Below are 22416 nucleotides of genomic sequence, written 5' to 3' on the forward strand. Positions count from 1 at the left end.
GCTGGGGCAGACCCACCTGAGAGCCATTGACACCTTGGCATCCAACGGATCCTGGCTGACCAGGATCTCCCTGCAACAGGAGAGCGTGCTCAGCCCTGCAGCCACATGCACCATGAGGAGAGGATGGGATGGGACTCCCCAAGGCATCTCCCGCGGGGCCTTCCCAATGTGCATGAGTTTTAACACCATTTATCCTCTGCCATGCCCTGCTCCCCATTACCAGGAGGCTGCACTTTAAGCAGACACATCTCAGGTATAAATCAGCCCAAGGAGTGAAACCAAGCAGGACGTGGTGGCCCATCCCAGCCATGGTGGCCCCTGAATGGCAGCATCTCCCCCAGCTCAGCCAGCACCCATGATCTGGCAATGGTTTGAAGTGAAAAGCTGTGACTTACCCTGGGGCCAGCAGGGCCTGGGGGACCGACTGAGCCACCTTCTCCCTGCAGCAGGACAGAAAGGATGCTGTTTGCCAGCCTGCTTTGTCCTGATCCTCTCCTTTTGGTCTTCACATCAAGTATCAACTACATGATGCCCCTTTGAGCAGCTCCCTGGCCATTCCCTGGCTCCCCTTGTCCCTTCATGTTGGAAGATGCTTCCATTCACCACCCCCAAACCACTTCAATTTCTCTTATACATCCTCAAGACCCTTTGGCTGCCTCCCATAGATGTGGCAGCAGTTAAAGCTGTCAGGGTGCTGAGAGCAACAACCTGGAATTCAGCTCAGCTGAAGGTGGTCACCTAAAAGGAACCCCCTGCAATGTGCTCTGCAGTGACTCATTCCATCGCCAGCCAGAATGAGCTGGGATGCTCCTGTCATCAGCATGCAACGTTCCTGGTTGCTCTGGAGCAGTATCCCCATTAATAAGAGCCACCTCCAGGACAAAGATGCAGATGTTTAGTTTTAGGTCCAGCTCTTGGGGTTTAGTTTAGGTCCAGCTCTCAGGGTTCCCTCTTTAGTAAGGGCAAACCAGAAAGGGGTGGCAATGGCCAGCAAAGCCAAGTCCCCACCTTTCCAATGGGGACCGGCAGGTTCCTGCACCTCTTTGGCGGGGCTGGTGATACAGAGAAAGCAAAACCACTCACCTCCGGCCCCACGGGGCCTTGGAAGCCCATCGCACCCTTCAGACCCGACATCCCCTGGGAGAAAAGCCGGGAGCGGGGGTCAGTGAGGTGCCCACCCGCCTTCGTCCCATCCCTTGCACGAGGAGCAGGGAAAACACAGGCTGTGCCCAAAGGCAGGAAAACGTGGGCTGGAGCCAGGGACGGGGCTTGGGGCCACCACAGAGGAGCAGAGTGTCCACCAAGGAAAGGGGATGGAGGAAGGAGCAGTCCCGGCGCGGTGGGGATGAGACGTCCCCAGCATCCCTGCTAACTCACGTGAAGCCCAGCAGGACCTGGCAGCCCATTTTCTCCCTTCACCCCCTGGAAAAGCCAAGAGCAGGCTGAGCCATGGAGGAGAGCACAGCCTGGGGCTGGGGGCCATGGTAGGGAAGGACACAGCAAGGCAGACACCCTCTCACCTTCACTCCCTTCTCTCCTTTCTCCCCAGCCGGTCCAGGGTCACCCAAGAAACCCTAAACCAGGAACAACAAGGACGTGTGAGCCCGAGCTGGACCATCAGGACCCCAAACGTGGCTGACGCGCTCCCCAAAGGGGTGCTGCAGGGGGATGGAACCCTCAAGCTTGTGCTGAATGAGGCTCCCCAGAAGCGAAGCTTGGCTTGTCCCCAGCACAGAGCCACCCCACTGCGTGCCAAGCTGGTGCTGTGCCGCACCACATGCAACGGGGCCAAGGATGGGGCGCCCATGGCAGCTCTGTGGCAGGGCCATGGCCATTGCCTGTGCCCTGGAGGGCACTGGGTGCCCTGAGCTTCACACTTAGGCAGTGGGGAAGGAAAAGAAAACCTCATGGGCCCATATGGGTGGTTCAATGCTTCCTGTGTTGGCAGCTGCCAAGTGCTCAAGCACGGAGAGGGAAAGAGATGCTCTGTATGGATGCTGGGGTGATGCTCACAAACATCACAAAGTATGGGCCAGAAAAGACAGATGATAAACCACATGGCACTGCTGTTTCAAAAGGAAGACCCTGGGTTTCAAACACCCCATAATGATCAGATTGAGGAGGAGCCCAAAATCTCCTCAAAATTATAGCGAACACTTAGAAAGTGGAAAAAAAAAAAGGTGACAAAACACCAGTATCTAGTCTTTCTATGGACATTTTACATCCTGGCTGCCAAGCCCCTGGAAACACAGTGATGTGGGCACCAGGCACTGCTGGTGCAGTACCAGTGGAGCCAGGAACATAGAGCTCTTGTTGTTGGCATCAAGTGCCCACACTGGGACAGGGGCAGTGAAGAGCTCGCTTACCTCTTCTCCCTTCTCCCCAGCCAGCCCCTGGTCACCCTGGAAGCCCTGCAGCCCCTGCGGAGAGGGAGGAAGGAGCAGAGCAGTTGAGGGGCTGCCCAGTGCTTCCCATCCATACCCAGTTCCAGCCCCGCTGCACTGGGAGCTGCTGCCTTTTGCCCACAGCCACCCCAGTGCAGGCTGCAGGGGGCTCCTGAGAGCCCCAACCCTCTCAGCGTGGTCCAGTCCCTGCCAGCATCCCCCATCCAGGCCTGGGGCTGCAGCTTCCCCATGCCAACACTGGCACCCCATGGCCCTGCTCGCCTGTGGCTCACCTGCTCTCCTGGCATCCCCCACGGCCCCGGTTTCCCATCCAACCCAGGTTTGCCATCCAAGCCAGGGTGACCGGAGCGTCCCGGAGAGCCCTGGAGCCCGGCTTCACCCTGCGGGGGAAGAGCCCAGCACGGAGAAGTGAAATATCCACATCAGGATGACAGCAATAAGTGAAACACAGCCCTGCCTGCCCCTGCCTCCTCACAAGGGCATGGGGACGGGTGGCCGGGGGAGAAGCGTTGTGCATCCCAGCACTGGGATGGGGATGTGCCCAGGATCTCCAACCAGAATTAGCAGGGAATGAAGCGGAAAGCCAGCAAGAAGCAGTGTGTTAAGTGGTCAAGTGAAAGCCTTCTCCATCTGCTTCTTAGCGCTGGAGCCAACACTCCAAGGCATTTCTGATGCTTTCTCATACAGAATCAAAGAATCCCAGCCTCGTTTGGGTTGGAAGGGACCTTAAAGCTCCTCCAGCTCCAACCCCTGCCATGGGCAGGGACCCCTTCCACTGGAGCAGCTTGCTCCAAGCCCCTGTGTCCAACCTGGCCTTGAGCACTGCCAGGGATGGGGCAGCCACAGCTTCTCTGGGCACCCTGTGCCAGCGCCTCAGCACCCTCACAGGGAAGAGCTTCTGCCTAAGAGCTCATCTCAGTCTCCCCTCGGGCAGGTTCAAGCCATTCCCCTTGGCCTGTCCCTACAGGCCCTGATGATGAGTCCCTCTCTGGCATCCAAAGATGCAAGAGCCTAAGCAGATTTCTCTGGGCTGGGCATCCCCAGCTAAAGCTTAAGTGTAGCCTGTGTTTACCCTTTAGCTCACTGGCAATTGTGAATTAAGGCAGGATAAAGCAGTTTGGCACAAGGAGATTTCCCTTCAAATCCCTTTGATTGGATTTCTCAACAACTCAGGGACATTTGGCCAAGTCTGAAAACCGGGCTTTGTTTTAGGTTATAAAGTCCGAGCCTGAAGGGAGGTGCAGCTGCAAGTGAGGAATGTGGTTGTGAAAATACAACAGCTTGTTTGGGGCAGGTTTGCTTTGCCATCTCCCTGCCCAAGGCCTTCAGCATCTTAAACAGCCATGCTCATCCCCATAGCTTATTGGTGGCCATGTACGTTTGAGGCACCAGCCCAAAAGGCAGCATTTTTGCACCGTTCCACATCCAGTCCTGGCTTTGGGGAATATTTCTTTGTGCTTTGCAATTGGGGAATATTGTTCTTTGCATCTTACAGGAAGGAGACCTGGGTTGCACTGCACCTCGGCTGTGCTCTGGGGCAGGGGAGCCTCAGTAAATGCAGAATACGCCATGGGCAAACCCAACCCAACGTGTGCGCAGGGGCTGATGCAGATGGATGAAATCCCTCCTCCTCTTCCTCACCCCCGCTGTCATCCCATCAGCATCCCCTGGTCAATGAGAGCAGAGAGTGGAGATCTGTTGGAGCCTCAACAGGCAGCAAAGATCTCTTGGCCCAAGGTCTAGAAATGGGAACCTCAACAAAACCCAGCCCAGGCTGGTCAAGAGCTGAGCCCAAAACTGAGCTGAGTTTCCTGGTTGGAAACCTGCCACTTAGAGCCTTCAGGAGATGCCAAAGCAAGAGCAGGAGAGCAGGGGGATGGAGACAGGGCTGTGGCCATGACACAGCCCCTCAACCCAAAGCCGTCAGGGCTGTGGTGGGTGGAAAGAATTTGCTCCTTTCCATTCCTGTGCTAATCCCCCCCAAACTGCTGACTCCCCTCCCAGATCCTGTTTATGTGAAGACTGAGAAAAGCTTTGGCACCTCTTGGTTGAGCTGCACTGACAGATTCCAGTGTTTACACTCAATTGGCTTAACAGGCCCAGTGACGCCTTCCAGATGTTGGCAGCTGGTAAAACAGCATCCCTGGGGTGCATCCCTGCTGCAGGGCAGTGGGACAGGACGCTAGGAGCAGGATGTGTGATGGAGAGCAGACACACAGTGCCTGAATCCACGCTAGCTTTTGCCATAGCTTTAGAGACTCAAAGATCCATCACAGCTGCCAGAACCAGCCCATGTCCTGCTCCTGATGCCTTCAGCATCAGTTTGTGTAAACCCAGCCTTCCTTGGCTCCTCTTTTGAAGCCAGAGGAAAAGCAAGTCCAGTTTTGGGGAGGAAGCCATGGTGACAACGATGGCAGGAGGAAAGGAAGGTCATTGCTGTGAGGGAGCCAAGGGGACCACGGTGCCATAAGTAAGGTTGCTGGGAGATGCTGTGCAGGGTGGGGAGCACTGGAGGGCTGAGGGAAGGTGGCTGCTCCAGCAGGGAGATGAGGAGCAGCAGGATGGGCTCTGCTGTCCCTTTGGAGCAGCCCAGCAGCAACCAGAACAAATGAGCGAGAGGCAGAGGGGTGCTGGGGGACACAAAGCTGTGCTGGGACAACTGTGCCAGCTTGTGTCCGGCTACATGAGAGGGCAGGGAGCGATCTGAAGACAGGCTGAGAACATTGGGGCTGTTCAGCCTGGAGAAAAGAAGCTGCGTGGGGACCTCAGAGCAGCTTCCAGTGTCTGAAGGGGGCTACAAGGATGCTGGAGAGGGGCTCTTCATCAGGGACTGGAGTGACAGGACAAGGGGTGATGGGCTCAGACTGAAACAGGGGAAGTCCAGGTTGGAGATAAGGATGAAGTTCTTTATGGTGAGGGTGCTGAGGCGCTGGCACAGGGTGCCCAGAGAAGCTGTGGCTGCCCCATCCCTGGCAGTGCTCAAGGCCAGGTTGGACACAGGGGCTTGGAGCAAGCTGCTCCAGTGGAAGGGGTCCCTGCCCGTGGCAGGGGTTGGAGCTGGGTGAGTTTTAAGGAACCTCCCAACACAAACGAGGCTGGGATTTTGCGGAATTCTGCCATGAGCTTGTGCTCCCACAACCCTTCAAACCAGGCACCCGTTTCCTTGCCCAGCTCCCAAGCAGGCACCAAACCCGCCTGTTGCAGTTCTTCCTCACCCGGAGCTCCAGCACTTGATCCAAGAGGGGCAGGGTCTCCCAGCACCCCCCAGCACAGCCACACATTGAACCTCTCCAAACCGGGCTCTCCCCGCACCCCCTCCCCAGGACCACACTCACCGTGTACCCCCGGCGGCCTTTCTCCCCCGGCTCCCCTGGATCTCCGCAGGGTCCCTGTGCACAAACAGGGATCAAGTCACCAAACGTGTTCCCCCCCATCCCACCCCATGCCGAGAGCGGCGCGCGGAGGCCATCATGGGAGGACAACATGCACGGAGGCAGCTTCACGCAGGGCAGAGCAGAGGATTTGCATCCCTAAGCACACCCTGACCACTTCTGTGGGCTCTGTGGCCAGGGCTCGTTTGGAGGTGGTGACAGATCCACTTCCTTCTTTTCTATGATGCCCTATGGAAGGTCAGGACAGGGAGTTTTGCCTTCATTTCCTTTGCTGCACACCATTGAGGCCAGCGGGGGTGATGGGGAGAAAGCACGACCCAGCATCCCGGGGGCTGCAGAGCCATCAGCCTGCAGCTGGCCCCACACAAGTGCTTCATCAGCCATTCCCTGGCTTGGTTTTGTGCCTCTGGGAGGGTTCCACGTTATCCCCATCCAAACACAGGGCAGGAACCTGATTCCCATGGCAAGATAAGCCAGCATCACTCAGCTGGCAGAGCCAGGCTGCGTCTGCCAACGCAACCCAGGGAGTCTGGTGTCACCCATCACCTGCACTCTGGTGGGAAGCAGACACGCAATGGGGCTTCTTTGAAACCCAATTCCAAAGCCCTTAATTGCAGCATTCCAGGAGCCACCAGAAACAGACCCTTTCCACGGCAACCCAGTGCAAGTGACTGGGAACATGGACTCTGCCCCTTGCCCAGGGCAGCAAGCATCACCCAGCTACACAGAGGACATGGGGATTTCTTACTTACAGGTGCTCCTGTTCTCCCTGGATGCCCTGGTGGCCCCGGGGCTCCGGGTTTCCTCTGAATTGAAAGAGAAGAACATTGGTAAAGCACAACTTGTTGGGAAAGGGGTTGGAGAGAAGAAAACGCAGCTGACCAAGCCGAGAGAAAACGCAAACCACAGGTTAAGGTACTTGGCAGCGATACTCACCGGCCAGCCTGCGTGCAGGAGCTGGTAAAATGATGATTGCTGAAAGGAGAATGGGGACAAAAAGCAAAATGTAATAAATAAATAACTCCTAAACCCATTTTTGCTGCTTCAGAGTGTGTTTCCCATTGCTTTGGAGGACACAGAAATGAAGCAATCCTCTAATTCACTGGTTCTTTTTGTACTATGTGTATTCAAGTCACAGGAAAAGGCTTAATCTGAGGACAATGTGTAGGAGAGATGGAACTACCTTGGTCTTATCAGCAAATTAAGACAAGAGAGCTCACTTATGAAGTCTGAGTTCAGCTCCCCCATGGATGCCCACAGCATGTGTAGATGTTGGCACCGTGGTGCTGGGGAGCACGGGTACCACCACCCTCAGTCCAGGCTGGATTAAACTCGCTGTTTGCACACTGCAGTTTGACCCAGGTGGGAAACCTCATCCCAGCCAGCCCCATTCAAAGCCCTGGAGCAGTCATGGCCGGGGGATTTCTCTTTGGTGCTTCCATCAAGCAAATCTTTCAGGTACTTCTAATTGGTCAGGAGACCGGATGACCACAAAGAGGGGGAAAAGCCCACTCAAAAACCACAGGGTAAAATAATCCAACCACAGTCACAGCTAATCCCATTGTACTTCAAAGCCAATGTAAAGGTCCTAAAATCTCGTAGAGCAACATCTTCTCCACACATTTCCAAGCCACGTTCCCCCAAGTTTTGGGTGATGGCAAGGAAACAAAATGATGTCTATCTCCAACACATCTACAACACATAGAGTCATAGAATAGTTAGGGTTGGAAGGGACCTTAAAGCTCATCCAGCCTCAACCCCTGCCACGGGCAGGGACCCCTTCCACTGGAGCAGCTTGCTCCAAGCCCCTGTGTCCAACCTGGCCTTGAGCACTGCCAGGGATGGGGCAGCCACAGCTTCTCTGGGCACCCTGTGCCAGCGCCTCAGCACCCTCACAGGGAAGAGCTTCTGCCTTAGATCCAACCTGAACTTCCCCTGTTACAGTCTGAACCCATCACCCCTTGTCCTGTCACTGCAGTCCCTGATGAAGAGCCCCTCTCCAGCATCCCTGTAGTCCCCATCTCCAGCACATCTCCTGCCCTCCCAAACCACAAGCCAGATGCTCAGGAGTCAAACCCCATCTTTCCTCCACCTCCTCTCCACGGCAAGCCCAGACACATGGTCCAGGCAGCTCCCCCAAACCCTGCCTTGCATGAAAGACAAAGAAAAGCCCCCTCTTTGTACATCACCCAATCCCAAGTAGCTGGAGGGGCAGGATTCCCATGTGCTCCCCAGCTTTAGGCGTGGGGGTGCTGGAAACTCCCCTCTTGTCCCCCTTCCAAATATACCAGAAGGGAGAGAAGGGAAGGAGCCAAGGAACTCATTCCCCAAACTAAACACAGAGCTTTCGACATATGGGAATGCTCCTAATAATGAGCAGGGTGCTGGGGGTGGATGATGGATGCGTGACGGATGGATGATGGATGGATGCATTGAACTGCTCAAACACCACACCAGGCACCTATGTCCTTTCCGGCTGATCCCAGTTTGGTTACCAGGAGCAAACGGGTGCAGCCCTTGCCAGGGCCAGGCCATGGTCTTCCTGTCCAGCCAGTTCTCATTTCCCTCAAAAGCTGCTCAAACTGGGTTTTGGGGGTTGGAGCACGGCCAATGCTTCTGCCTTGTCTCAGGAATCCATGAACTCGGATTCACTCGGGACAGGATATTGTTTCATTAGGATCCAAATAAAAAAATCCAGCCTTTGAAAGAGAAGGGGGGGGTGGGGGGGGGGGTGGTGTAAAAATCCCACAGGAGACATGAACTCGTATTTCAGAGCTCCAGGAGAGGGAAGAGAATCAACTGCCTTCTGCAACTGCAGCAGGAAGTAGTGCTTTGCTGCTGCAGCTCTGACTGGGGGAGCAGGCTGATGGGAGGAGGGATAGTGAGCAGGGGATGAAGGATGGAGAGTGATGCCCTATGGATCTGTCCCCCTGTGCAGGTCAGGGAAAACCTTTCAGACAGCTCTGCAGGTTATAGAATCACAGCATCCCAGTGTGGTTTGTGTTGGAAGGGACCCCAAAGCTCATCCAGCTCCAACCCCTGCCACGAGCAGGGACCCCTTCCACTGGAGCAGCTTGCTCCAAGCCCCTGTGTCCAACCTGGCCTTGAGCACTGCCAGGGATGGGGCAGCCACAGCTTCTCTGGGCACCCTGTGCCAGTGCCTCAGCACCCTCACAGAGAAGAGCTTCTGCCTAAGAGCTCAGCTCAGTCTCCCCTCGGGCAGGTTCAAGCCATTCCCCTTGGCCTGTCCCTACAGGCCCTTGTCCCAAGCCCCTCTCCAGGTTCCTGCAGCCCCTTTAGGCACTGGAGCTGCTCTCAGGTCTCCCCTTCAGGAGCCTTCTCTTCTCCAGGCTGCCCCAGCCCAGCTCTCTCAGCCTGGCTCCAGAGCAGAGCTACTCCAGCCCTCGCAGCAGCTCCGTGGCCTCCTCTGGGCTCACTCAGCTCCACATCCCTCTTGTTTTGCCCAGTTCCCATGGCTTGTTCCACCAGGATGGAGTAGAAGCAGTTATCGAGCATCCCTAGAGCTGTAACTGCTCTGCAACAGTCACTGATGTCCCCTGTTTCCCAGTCCATCACAGTGGGACCATTACGTGAGTCCATCCTACTACCTCCCCCAGGCTGAGAGGTGGCACCTCTGACTTGCATATCCAAATGCTGAACCAATGACAAACCCCGGTAGCCCCCAGATCACAATCCCTCTGTTCACAACAGCAGCCCTGTTCCAAGCTGCATTTTTCCACCCCATCAGTCACAGGGGGCTGCAGAAGCAGATCCCCCCCACTCCTCACAGCAGCCAGGATCAGCTTTTCCCCTTGTGCTATCTCAACTCAGCTTAGCCAAGCCCAGCCCACATTTAGCGCTCCTGTTTCCTGCCGCCGGGGTCAATGGGGCTCAGACACAAAGCCCATTGAGGCTGTGGGTGCCCCTCACCTCCTTCCCCTCCAGATCGGCTCCTTGCCAAAAGCCCCGGGCCAGAAGCCAGCATCCAGCCCCTGGGATCCCTCCAGCTCCTTCCCAAACACAGAGCAGCCCCCCTGCTCCCTGCAGCATTCCCAACACGTCAGCACCAAAGGTGGTGCTACACCAACGGAATCGCGGGCCACGGCTGCATCCATAGGCATGAGCATTGCTTCCAGTGGAAGGACAAAGCCTGAGGCCCCTTTCCAAATGGAGACAGGGAAAACCAGACAATTCTGAGTGTGCGGAGCAAAGAGCATGAACAGCCTGAAAAGAGCTGCAACCGTGCCCTGACAACGGGATTATGGAGATGTCTGCCCCAAACACCCTGGGAGGAAGGAGGTTGCCCTGGCACAGGCATAGGGATGTGCTCTGGCACTGCTGGCTTCTTCCAGCTCACTCTCTCCTACCCCTGTTTGCTCTGGTCCAGCACTGTGTGCCTGCTGTAGGTGCGTGAGCACTGGTAATAGCACAGCACCAGCTCTAGGGCAGCAGGAGGCCAGGAGAACAGGGAGGTCCTACAGGTCAACCAAGACTCTCCCAGCTATCAGCTTTCCGACGCTTCCCAGGAGGAATCTGATCTCCTCAATGGCAGGTGTTGATCTCCTGCAGCTGCTTTGATCCAATCCGGGGCCAAACCAAACAGGCAGGACTGGCACAAGGGCTTCTGGTTGGTCAGTCCAAGCTCAGAGCAGCACAGGACCACTGCCCAGCTCCTACCTGCAGCCAGCATCATGGTGCAGTGCTGGCAGAGCAGAGATGCTCCCAACTGTATCCACTGGCCAACACTGAAGGCATCTGCCCTGGGCAGATGAATGAGTTGAAGAGAAGTCAAATGTCCTGCCCAAGGTCATTAAAGCTTTTAGAGGGCTGCAGCACTGAGCCTGGTCCATTACTGTGCCCCTGGCACCAACTTGCTTTGCAACCACCCTCCCCGGCCTCCGCTTGGAGCAGCTGGTATGATCTGGACAGGCTGCAGTGCCATCAGAGGGACACTGCAGATGCACAACGCATCCCTGCTCCAGAGAGCTCCAGCCTTAGGTCGGTGAAGTGACTCAGGCATCAGTAACCCAGAGCCTTCAGGTACGGCCCTGCCTGGCCCACGCAAGGCTCAAGGGGGGTTTGAAATGAAGCTAAATCACAGCAGTCACTATGGGGAACCTGGATGAGGATGGCTGGGTCATTGCAGTGGCTGCTCCCACAGTGCAGGGGGCTCTGCAGCACCCCAAGCACTGTTGCCACTGCAGCAGGGCTCAGGTGAGGAAGTATTGCATCATGGCAAGAAGCTGGATGGGCACAAACCCTGTGAGCCAGAGCCATGGCATACAGCAGGGAGGGGGCTTGGAGCAAGCTGCTCTAGTAGAAGATGTCCCTGCCCATGGCAGGGGTTGGAACTGGACAAGCTTTAAGGTCCCTTCCAACACAAACCAATCTGTGACTATGGTGGAAAATAGGAGCAATGCTTTGTAACCAGCAACACAGAGCAGGAGAGGAGCTGCTTTCTGCATGACTTAGGACCTTCTTTTTTTCCCTGTTCTACATAGGTAGAACATGAACAGGGCATCTGTTCATCTATGAACATCCAAGTAACATCTACAGGGCATGAACCACGCTAGAGAGGTCATGGATGTGTGTGTGGACCACAGGGACCCAAGATCTCCCAATCAGTCACAGGGGAATAGCTGTGTGAGCATAGGGGTGTAAATGGGGTGCACATTGATCCCATTTCATCTGCCTACAGAGCCATTCCCAGTGAGCTCCACCTGTATCCTTGGCACGGTCCCTTTATCCCAACAGATTAGGAACCTCAAACCATGGGGAACCTTTCCTCCCAGCTCTCATCCCAGCAGCGCAGGCTCCCCACGTGCACGGCCGTGACTCACCGTGAAGCTCTGCCAGTCCTCCCTGGAGTTCCTCCAGAGCACGATGGTGGGAACACCAGGGATGCCCATGGGGCCCGGGTCACCCGGGAGGCCTGTGCGCCCCACGGCGCCGGGGTACCCCTGTGGAGACAAGGGCAGCTCCATAAAGCCAGTCAACACAGGCCGGACACTCAAATCGGCCTCCAAGTGGAGTCTGAACCTAGGCACGCTCCTGGGTTCAAACCAGCTCTTAAGGGCTAAATAACCCTGGCGACAGGGAAAGCGAAAGGAGTGAGCTTCTGAGATGTGCCCAAACCCATCTCAGTGCCACAGGTATTGAAGGCAATGCACACAGAAGTAGCATCGTGGGGCAATGATTTTGCCCATCTACAGCTTGGGAAGGATGGAAACTCCCATGCAAGGGTGGTTAGGAGCACTCATGCTGTTTTACTGGGGGGAAACTGAGGCACCACCCTTAATCCAAGCATCTCCAAGCATCTATCAGTGCACTGGGCAATGCTGCGTGCAGCAGGAGACCAAGCTGCGCCATGCAGGGTGCTGTGCACCAGGTTCCCAGAGCAGGAAGGGCAGCCTGGGTCTGCCCAGCACGGTGCTGGAGGACATGTCCCTCCAAGAGGAGCTGGTGGATGCACGAGGGGTACACACCAGCATCCCTGCTCCAGGTGACCTGAGCTAAAGCTGCTTCGTTTCCCTGCTCTGCTGCCTTTGCAGAGCCATGAAGTGGCTTAGGGGAAAGACTGCATCTTGTCCAGGCAGCTCAGTCCTGAGCCTGGGCTTAATATACCCGATAGCACCAGTCCTTTCCTCTCCCACATGCACATCGAGAAGCAGCTTCAGAGTCCCACAGGGCCCTCTTGATGAAACCCACCCAAGCCATCCACGTACTCACTGCAGCCCCTACACCCCGTGCTCTCCTGGGTACTCACTTTGTCTCCTTTGGGTCCCACCAGTCCACGCCTCCCAGGACAGCCCTGAAAGGCAAAGGAGAAGAGTGGAGTCACCCCGAAGGGAGACCCCACAACCAGGGGGTATCCCACTGTGGCTGGGTGACCCCTGCTATGGCCATCACAGCCCCAGGGGAGCAGGAACTGAGCTAAAGCAGCAGCACCAAGTCTCAAAGAAACACCCCAAAGAGCGTCACCCTGTTTGATGCTGCTTCCTTCCCACTCTCCTGCTCTGCTCACATCCATCATAGAAGTGCCCCACACCATAACTCCAGGGTGCAGGAGTGAATTTCCTGACACCTGGTGTGGAAAGGGAAGGTGTTAGGAAACAATCCCATAAAGCTGGATCAGGGCCACACGCTCACGCAGTAGTTTGGTGGAGAATGCAAACATCTGTGGCTTGTGTGAGACCTGATCCAGCCCTTCTCTAGGCAAAAGTGCACATTGAGCCAAGCAGTGACCCCACTTCAGGGCTCACCGAAGCATCTGTCCAGACAGGCACAGAGTCAGATGGAGACCCTGGCTTTGCCTGATAAAGAAATCCATCTGGAAGATGTCAGCAGGCTGATAACACGCCAGGCTGCAGCACAGCATCTACTGCGTGTCTGCTGCAGACCTGGGGACCTGATGGCTTCAATTACAGCTGCTTTTTGTTCTGAGCTTACAAACAGCCTTGAAATCCACTGGGGTCATTCCCACCAAGCACAGACAGGCTGCAGCTGCAGCCAGCCCTCGCTGCCTGTGCCGATGGGATTGGTGTAAGGGCCAAGCTCCATGTCCAGAAGCAGCTTTGGCACTGGGGAATGCTGGTTTGTGTTGTGTCCCTGCCCATGGCAGGGGGCTGGAACTGGATGAGCTTTAAGGTCCCTTCCAGCCCAAACCAGGCTGGGATCCTATGAGAATATATAAAACCATTTTCAGCTACTTCTCACTGAAGACTGGGAAGCCTCATCTATTCTAAGTTTACCTTTTTCTTTTAATTCCCACCTTCCCATTCACTATAACGGATGAACAATCTGGCAATCAAAGCTTATCCCAAGTCAATTCAATGCTCTGCTTTGAACCACCACAAATCTGGGGACATCGCAGTGGTAGAGAACTGATGGACAGCGATGCCAGCAGGCCCATGGGCTGACGCCTGGGGTTTGGTGTGAGGACAGGGTCTGGAGAGGCGGCTTGGCCCCACACTGAGCCCTTCAGCCTGCCTCTGGGCAGGACCATAGAGTCATAGGATGGTTGGGGTTGGAAGGGACCTGAAAGATCCAGGGTAACATGAAAGCCAACAGTGTGGTTAAATGACTTGAGACCAGTCTCTAGGGAAGGGGGACAACGGAATCATCTTCTCCTCTCCAGCTGCCACTGAAGCTTCTTCAGGGACATCAGAAAGCCTCCTCCAAGCGCCAGGCTGTTGCACAGCCCCATGCTGCCTGCACAGAGATTTCCCTGCTCGCTTCCCCATGGTGAGCTCTGGCACCAGCACCCTGCGCCCACCACCCGCTCCGGAGGGGAAGCAGCACCATGAGCACCCATCCCAGCCCTCCAGCACTCACCGGCAGCCCCGGTGGTCCTGGCAACCCTGGTGGTCCCGGCTTGACGTGACCCTGCTGCCCGTGTGCCACCGGTGACAAAGGGTGTCCCAGGCGGGCAGTGCCATCCCCAAGCCCTGGCACAACAGGGCTGGCTGCTGACGGAGGATGCTGCAGGAGGCCTTCTGCTGAGCCTGACCCAAAGGGACCTTTGGGCATGTTTCCTCTGGGGGCGGCTCCCTGACGTGGCAATGGGGAGACCTTGGTGAAGGTGGAAGGCACGTCCAGGTCAGTGATGGCATCGCCGGGCTTCCCAGGCAGGAGCTGCTGCCGGGTGCCCACATCCCCCATCTGCTTCTCGGTGGTGACATTCTCCTCCCAGGGGTTGGGGGCTCGCTCCTTCTTGGCTGCTCTCGGTGCTTTGATGGAGGAGCCTGGGTGGATAAAAGCACCATCAGGTACCGGGCATCACGGTGGAGGACAGGCTGAGAACACTGGGGCTGTTCAGCCTGGAGAAGAGGAGCTGCATGGAGACCTCAGAGCAGCCTCCAGTGTCTGCAGGGGGCTACAAGGATGCTGGAGAGGGGCTCTTCAACAGGGACTGGAGTGATAGGACAAGGGGTGATGGGTTCAAACTGAAACAGGGCAAGTTCAGGTTAGATCTAAGGCAGAAGCTCTTCCCTGTGAGGGTGCTGAGGCGCTGGCACAGGGTGCCCAGAGAAGCTGTGGCTGCCCCATCCCTGGCAGTGCTCAAGGCCAGGTTGGACACAGGGGCTTGGAGCAAGCTGCTGCAGTGGAAGGGGTCCCTGCCCGTGGCAGGGGTTGGAGCTGGAGGAGCTTTAAGGTCCCTTCCAGCACAAACCATTCCATGACTCTGGACTCACCGGAGCTACCAGGAACCTGTGTGCTGGCCCTGCTGAGCCCGGGCCTGCCAGGGCCAGTGATTTTATTATAGGTGGAGTTCAACAGCTCAAAGCCTTCCTCCTCAATAGAAACACTGCTCTCCTCCTCCTCAGCCGATGGCATCTTGGTGGCAGGGGGTGAAGTCAGGGCACTCCCATCAGGGGGGATGTTGAGGGTGTCCTGGGCATCCTCCTGCATCCAAGGGAGCCCCAGGGTCAAATCTGCATGGGTGAGCCTGGAGTCCTGGCAGAGAAGAAGAAAAACGTGAAATCTGACGTTTTCACCTGTTTTTTCCCGTTCCTCATTCAGCACACTCGTGCTTCTTAGCTTCCCATGTACAGGAATGCTGCTGCGGGGGATGAGGTGGCCCACGGCTTGTGAGCTCCACGGCAGCTCCTCCACCCCAGTTCAGCCACCGACACAAAACTCATCCTCCACAGTGGACATGAGCCTGTTGTCAGCGTGGGCCATGCCATGACCAGTGAACCTTCTCCTCACAGTGCCATTGCAATGACCCCCCCCCAGTTTTCTCTGCTTGAAGGGCATCACGAGAAGAGCCCATAGAGAAAATTAGGAGAGAAACCCAACCTTGAAAGCAATCACTAAAGCAAACCTATAAAGTTACACCAGGGATCAGCCTTCAAGTTTGCTGCCTGTGCCTCTTCCAAGGGTGAACAGTACAGGGAGGTTGGATGGAAGCTCCCACCGCACATCCTCCCTCTGTCTCTAGGTGCCACTTCAAATGGTCCCTGCAAGACAATGCAGGTCCTAAGGGATCCTTCAGCTCTACAACCACCAGTGGAGCCCAGATACCACCACGGGATGGAGGAACAGTGCAATGTTGGTAGAAGTGTCTATGCTCAAGGCAAAGGAGTGAAAAAGGACTTAACCTGTAGAGAGACACCTGTATTTAAAATGCACATCATGCACCCAGCACCAGTGCAAGTGCCTCAGGCTGGGCTTGCACAGGGAGCCACATGCACACAGGTCCAGCACTGGGTTGATTGGCTGTGGGGTGTGAGGGACCTTCACCTCCCCTGGAACAACTGGCAGCATCCCCATCAGCCCCACATCCCAACACCCCCCTCAGAGCTTGCCCTGGGCTCCCACTGAGCTCCATGGGACATGGACAACCTGGTACCCTGTACCCATGGCACCGAGAAGAGCCGGGTGGGACCTGAGCCCTGGCTGGGGGCTCCTTGGGACTGGTGCCATGCGGCTCATGAAGAGAGAGTCTGTGAGAAGTCACTAGAGGGAGATGCAGGCCCATGGTTGCCTTGCGGGGCTGCAGAAGGAGCAGGGAGGTACAAGGAGATACAAAGCATCCTTCCCATCCCAGCTTGTGTTGATTGAACCCATTGCTCTGGTCTTGCTCAGCACCATGGACCCAAGACACATGTTTGCCTGGGAGCACCGAGGTGCATTTGGATCAGTAGGAAGTGGAAAACCCCAACAATTTCACTGCCGGAAGTGGTGATTCGGTAGGTAAGAACCCAATGGTATCGGTGGGACAGGGGAGATGCCTCCAAACAAGCTCCACTTCTGGAGGGCCATGGGAGACTGAGGAGATCCAAAGACAACAGGAGCTGCTGGAGCCTTTCCTTTGCTGCTGGGTGCCACCAGATTGGAGATCGCCAACCTCTTCCCATTCCAAGGGGGAGCAAAAGGGAACATTCTTTTGTCAACTTTCAAATGTCAAGTTTGAGAAATTTCTTTTAAAAACAGCTGAAATTCCTTGCTCAATTGTACAAATCTGGGGGGGTGGAAATATCTTTGTTCTGTTTAATTTGTTATAATTGACTTTGATTTCAAACCTGCCTGCACAACCAACTTTATAATCTAAAATCTATCTCAAATCAGAAAAAAGTGTTATTTTCTTTCCTTTAATATCAAAATTAAGTATTGTGGCCTTTTTTCCCCTCCCAAAATCTACCCCAAACACATCACCTGAAGTCCTAATAAGGGCAAATAGGCACCCTCCTAAAAAATTATCAGTGCCAACAACTGCTGCTGATACCAGCCATGGACACAACCCTGGACACCTCCAAAGAGCATCTCCACCCTCACACCCACAGCAGGAGGATGGCCAGGCCTGCAGTGCACCCATTTCTGTTGGTCCCTCTGATGCTGTGGTAGGTAAATACATGAGGGGTGTACCTAAGACTGTGTGTAGGTACCAGAGGAACCCACCCTGGGTCACATCCAGGTCTCAAGTGTTTCCTGGTCCCTGTTTAACCCCTGCAGCTGCAACTTGAAGGAATATGAATAAATAATACAAAATCATAGTAAAAATAAAATTTGAAAATTAATAAATAAATGGAATGGGAGGAAACAGGAATATTCCCATTTCCTCAACTTTTAACAACAATTTTTCACCCCACCTGCAGAAAGAGACCTGCCCCCCCCCCAAAGGGAGACGCAATGGTGATGTGTTGGGGTTGCTCTGCTCCTCTGGCCAGTGCTATGTCCCAAGCCAAAGGAGCAGCATTCCTCTATCACCAGGATTTTCTGATACCCCAAATGGCATTAACAGCCATATCTTCAGAGAACAGTGTTTGCAGCAGTTGTTAGGTAGGCAAGAAGCAGCCTAGCACCAAGGAGGAGGGGTTGAGAATCCTGGGTTTGGGCTTTGTGGATGCTATCGCACCCATCAGTTGCATTGTTTTTCCCACTCGGCACTGTGGGTCCTCCCTGGAGGTCTCTGGGGCAAGAGAGGCAGTTTGGTCACCTCTGGTCTTTGCTTTCCCACTTCCCATCTGTGTTTCCTTTGCTTTTTGTCTTTTCTGTCTCATCCTGACCTGGCACAGGGTGCCCAGAGAAGCTGTGGCTGCCCCATCCCTTGCAGTGCTCAAGGCCAGGTTGGACACAGGGGCTTGGAGCAAGCTGCTCCAGTGAAGGGGTCCCTGCCTGTGGCAGGGGTTGGAACTGGATGAGATTTAAGGTCCCTTCAACCCAAACCAGTCTGGGATCCTGTGATAATCAGCAGCTCCATGTGGAACATCGCATCTTCCCAGCAGAACACCCTGTGGTTTAGTTTAAGCCATTCACAAATGCTAGAAAACAACCAAGGAACAAGCATCCCCTGTGATATCATCCACACATCCCTGGAAGCAAACCAGCGTAGCCCTGGAGCCATGTGCTCCTCTAACCCTACAGCCTTTCTCCTGGGCTTAGTATCCAAACCCCAAGAGACCCCCAGACATCAGCTCACCAGCCCCTCAGGCTTGGCTTTTGCAACCCCGGAGTTGCAGGAATAGGGCCTGAAGCCATATAGCATGTGAGGAAGGTGAGGACAGAGCTGCCAGGCATCAGCTTCACCCATGCACGGTCACATTTGCTGTCCCCTGGGGCAGCACAGGCTCTCAGGAGGACAAGACAGGATCCTTCAGAGCTTTCCCATCACACACATAGTCAGATAGAGCCCTTCCCTCTCTTTGCACTTGGGTCCAGGGCAAAGCAAGGCTGTGAAACCTGAGCTGAGGAAAGGCAGAAACCTGCCCTTGCCACATCAGGCTTTCCCCCTCTTGCAGCCCCTTAGCACACAGCAGAGCCATTTCTTTCCTTTTCCTTTGCTACACAGCACTACCGGTGTCAGGAGAGGGACCCAAGGGGTTAATGACAGGCACCTCCCCACACATCACCCAGCCACTGCAGAGATGACCAGCACCCTGATCACATTAGTCTTCCCAGATAGACCAGAACCAGTGGATTCAATTACCTGAGGGTAAAACCTCCTTCAAAGTAACATGTAAGCCAGATTTCAAATCCAGTGAAGAGCCCCCCGTCATTAGCTTCAACTAACATGGTTTGTGGTCCTGTTCCTGTACTGACCACCAGCTGCTGGTGGTCAGTAAAGTGTTGTAAAGCAAACTCTAAACCAGCGTTCCTTTCCCCTCCTAAACTAATAACCCCTAACTCACTTTACAGGGTCCTTTTGGGCAAGAAATCAGAGAGCAGCAGCAAAAGCATCCTGGCCAAAGCTTGACTCCATCATCTGTATGCCTCAAAATCAGCTTAAAATCAGAGCAACCACATTCCCTGCTAGGTCGTCTTCCCACAGAGCATGAGAGGAGCCAAAGGGGATCCAAAGGTACCTGCAGGCAGCTGGGTCACCCCCTTTGGCCCACCCCAACAAGAAGACCCACATCCACCTCTGGAGTGAGCTGCAGAGCATGGGGCAGACCTGGAGACTCTGCACACCATCAGCTGAGGTGCCCTTGGCTCTGCCATAACCCCTCAGCACACACACAAAGCTGATGCTTGGCCATAGTTCCACTCCATTTCACCTTCCCTGTGGCTTGTCCAGGAGTTTCTGGGTTGCCCAAGCAGCTTATTGCTCCCATTAACACGCTGTAATTTCCTCCCTGAACAACAGTCCAGAGCTTGCATCATTTGTTAGCAAATCACAGCAAAACCAGGGCAGCTCCATAAGCACTCACTCCAGCATCTGCCCACCAAATACATTTAGCCTTATTTACAAGCCTCCAGCAGCTGGGAGCCTCGAGAGGAGCGTCTGAAGTGTGAAAGGGGCTGAAAACTCACCTTGGAGGGGAGGCAGGGAGAGTTAATTTATAACCCCCCATCCTCCTCCTGGCACAAAGGATGCTTGGTGGTGAGGACCAGGCAACAGATGCTCCTCCTGCCCCACACAGAGCAGTGAAGCCCTCTGCAGTCCCAGCTGCATGCTTCACTTTGGGGTTTGGCACATGAGCAAACCAATAGAAATGAGAGCTGCTGGGGCAGTGACTTGGCCTGTTTGTCAGCTTCAATTAAAAGAGCATTAAAAATTGACTTCTTAGCTTTGGATTTTACTGTTTCCAGCCCATTTTGTAGGATGACCTCGTCAGCCAAATGAAATTTGTCTCTTTACTTTGGAACCAACCTTTTCTTTCACGGAAGGACCCACAGCAATGCAGGACTTTAAGAAACAGCTTTTCAATGTGGAAGTGAAAATGTTTCCTTTGAGGTGGAACAAAACCCAGGCTGCTGTGACCCGGGTACCAGGATGCGCTGCAGGCTCCCATCCTGAGCCACCCAAGGGTGCAGGAAACACCATTAGAGGTGTTTTCTCCTTTCATTTGATTAAGGACTAATGTCTTTTGGGGGAAATAGGGACCTTTCCTTTCCAAGCTCCATCCTGAGACCATGGACATCAACACCATCTCCCAACCTAAACCCCCAAGTGGGTGCACACCAGGACATGTGGTTGCAGGAGACCCATTCATTGGCTTCACGTCAGCCCCTCTCTAACCTGGAGCTTCCTTTTAGCCAAGGCCTTTGCTAATAATTAACATAAGTCAAGGAAATAAAAGCACCTGACAGAGGCAGAAAAGGCAGGATTTGGGCACTGAATCAGAGCAGGGAGCTGGGGGAAGGAGCAGAAAGACAGGAGCAGCTCCAGGTTTTCCCACTGCAGGGATTCACCAGTTTCCCAAAGGAAAGGATGGGCAAGCTCAAGGCACGAGCTGCCACAGCAAGGGGAAAAGCCTTGCTGGGTGATCTCACATTCCCTGCTCACACACAGAACAGGTCGAACAGAGCCAGCCACATGCACCCGTTCCTAGAAGGAGCACCAAGGCGCAGTATCCAGGCGGTTACTGCCCCAGGAGCATCCCAGGGGCTGATCCCCAGTGCTCCCAGCCAGGAGGTGCTGGTTGGCTTTCCAGGATGATGTCTCATCTGCAACACTGGCTGCTGCCATGGAGACTGCGCGCTGGGTTCCAGGGCTGCCACGTGAATGCCTGTAGCAAGAAAGCACTTAAAATCAATGGGCTGGTGCACGGAATTGTTTCTTTTCGTATTACTTTTTGCTGGTAAAAAAAGCCACCTGATGCCTAAAGACACCTTGAAAGTCCCAGGCAAAGATGTTATAAAAGGGTGCCATCAAATCCAGTCAGATGAATCAGCAACGGCATCTCTAATGGAACCAGAGGGAAGGTTTCTAAACACCACCCCTTCGCCCCACAACCAGCAGTAGACATCCTCACCACTGATTCCCCCTGAGATGCTGACGTCTTTATGCCTGATGGCACAATAAAATGGGGTCCCTAATGCAAACCCAGCCTGCCCTGACATCACCGTTCATCCTGCAAGCCAGGCCTCCAGCCCAGCCCCATGCAGCTGGAAGGAGGCTTTGCGCCAGGACTGGAGCCTGCATCCACGTAGGTGCTCATGAGCATCACCATGGCTGAGCCGTGATGGACCAGTGCTCAGCCCCACAGAGCAAGCCCTGCTGCCAAGGGCTCCTACAGGTCTGAGGAGCCCCTGTGGGGAGAACCTCATCAGCTCTGCTACTCATTTATACACCCAGACAGGCTCCTAAGAAGGGGACAAATACCAGCAGGCAGGGAACCGCCTATAAACAAGGTATCAGAACCGCTCTGCTCCATGGGGTGTTGCAGGGGCTGCATCATGATGCCCATAAACATCAATAGCCAGAAACGATTTGACAGCGTGTCACACAGGACAGCAGCTGCCTCGAAGGGAGCAACGGGAATATTTGCACTCAGCACAGCAGTCCCTGGAGAGGATATAAAGACATGGCTGTGGTTTATGAGGTGAAATAAATAATATAAGGCTTTTTCTTCCAAAAACTATATAGTGAGTTTGTGTGGTTTTGACGTTACGATTTGTTGCTTTGGGGGTTTGTTTTTATTAAGGAGAGGCTTGAAATATACCTTTAATGGTGGGGAAAGAAACTAAACCCAAAGTATTTCAGCTTTCCGACCTGAGCTGTATTTCTCCCTCCAACCAATTCTGATACAAAGTGGTAATTACCTTCAAATACACTTTGCAACCACAGTATTGAGAAGTCTCAGCTATGGCCACTTGGAAGAGAACTTGGTGCCTCATCCTGTATGGCCTGAAGAAGATCATTCATGGTATCAGCACAGCTCTGCTCCATGGGGCATTGCAGGGGATGCAGGATTAAGCCCATGAGGCCCACATAATTTGACAGGCGGAGGAGAGAGGGAGGCCTGGGTTAGAAAGATTCTGGAGATCCTGCCTCATGGAACAGCTCTGCAAAGCTAAACCGGCCAGATCGTAAAGGGAAGTCACTTGTAGGCAAGGGGACACAAAAGAAGGACCTGGAGCTGTTGGAGCCCAGAGGAGGCCATGGAGATGCTGCGAGGGCTGGAGCAGCTCTGCTCTGGAGCCAGGCTGAGAGAGCTGGGCTGGGGCAGCCTGGACAAGAGAAGGCTCCTGAAGGGGAGACCTGAGAGCAGCTCCAGTGCCTGAAGGGGCTGCAGGAAACCTGGAGAGGGGCTTGGGACAAGGGCCTGTAGGGACAGGCCAAGGGGAATGGCTTGAACCTGCCCGAGGGGAGACTGAGCTGAGCTCTTAGGCAGAAGCTCTTCCCTGTGAGGGTGCTGAGGCGCTGGCACAGGGTGCCCAGAGAAGCTGAG

At 54.7% G+C, this 22416-nt stretch overlaps 1 protein-coding gene across 1 annotated transcript in view; it reads right to left on the bottom strand.

The window, feature by feature from the left end:
* Positions 1-22416, bottom strand: part of LOC136022349 (collagen alpha-1(I) chain-like) — an 83558-nt gene that overhangs the window by 20158 nt on the left and 40984 nt on the right. The window contains exons 7-16 of the mRNA XM_065695508.1: positions 14992-15253; positions 14132-14541; positions 12564-12608; positions 11638-11757; positions 6734-6772; positions 6550-6603; positions 5741-5794; positions 1084-1137; positions 396-440; positions 17-70 (exon numbers count right to left, since the gene is read on the bottom strand). Coding sequence (XP_065551580.1) covers positions 17-70; positions 396-440; positions 1084-1137; positions 5741-5794; positions 6550-6603; positions 6734-6772; positions 11638-11757; positions 12564-12608; positions 14132-14541; positions 14992-15253 — 1137 coding nt within the window. The remainder of the gene's footprint in view (positions 1-16; positions 71-395; positions 441-1083; positions 1138-5740; positions 5795-6549; positions 6604-6733; positions 6773-11637; positions 11758-12563; positions 12609-14131; positions 14542-14991; positions 15254-22416) is intronic.

The sequence above is a fragment of the Lathamus discolor genome, chromosome 15 (genome assembly GCF_037157495.1).
Source record: "Lathamus discolor isolate bLatDis1 chromosome 15, bLatDis1.hap1, whole genome shotgun sequence".
Taxonomy (NCBI): Eukaryota; Metazoa; Chordata; class Aves; order Psittaciformes; family Psittacidae; genus Lathamus; species Lathamus discolor.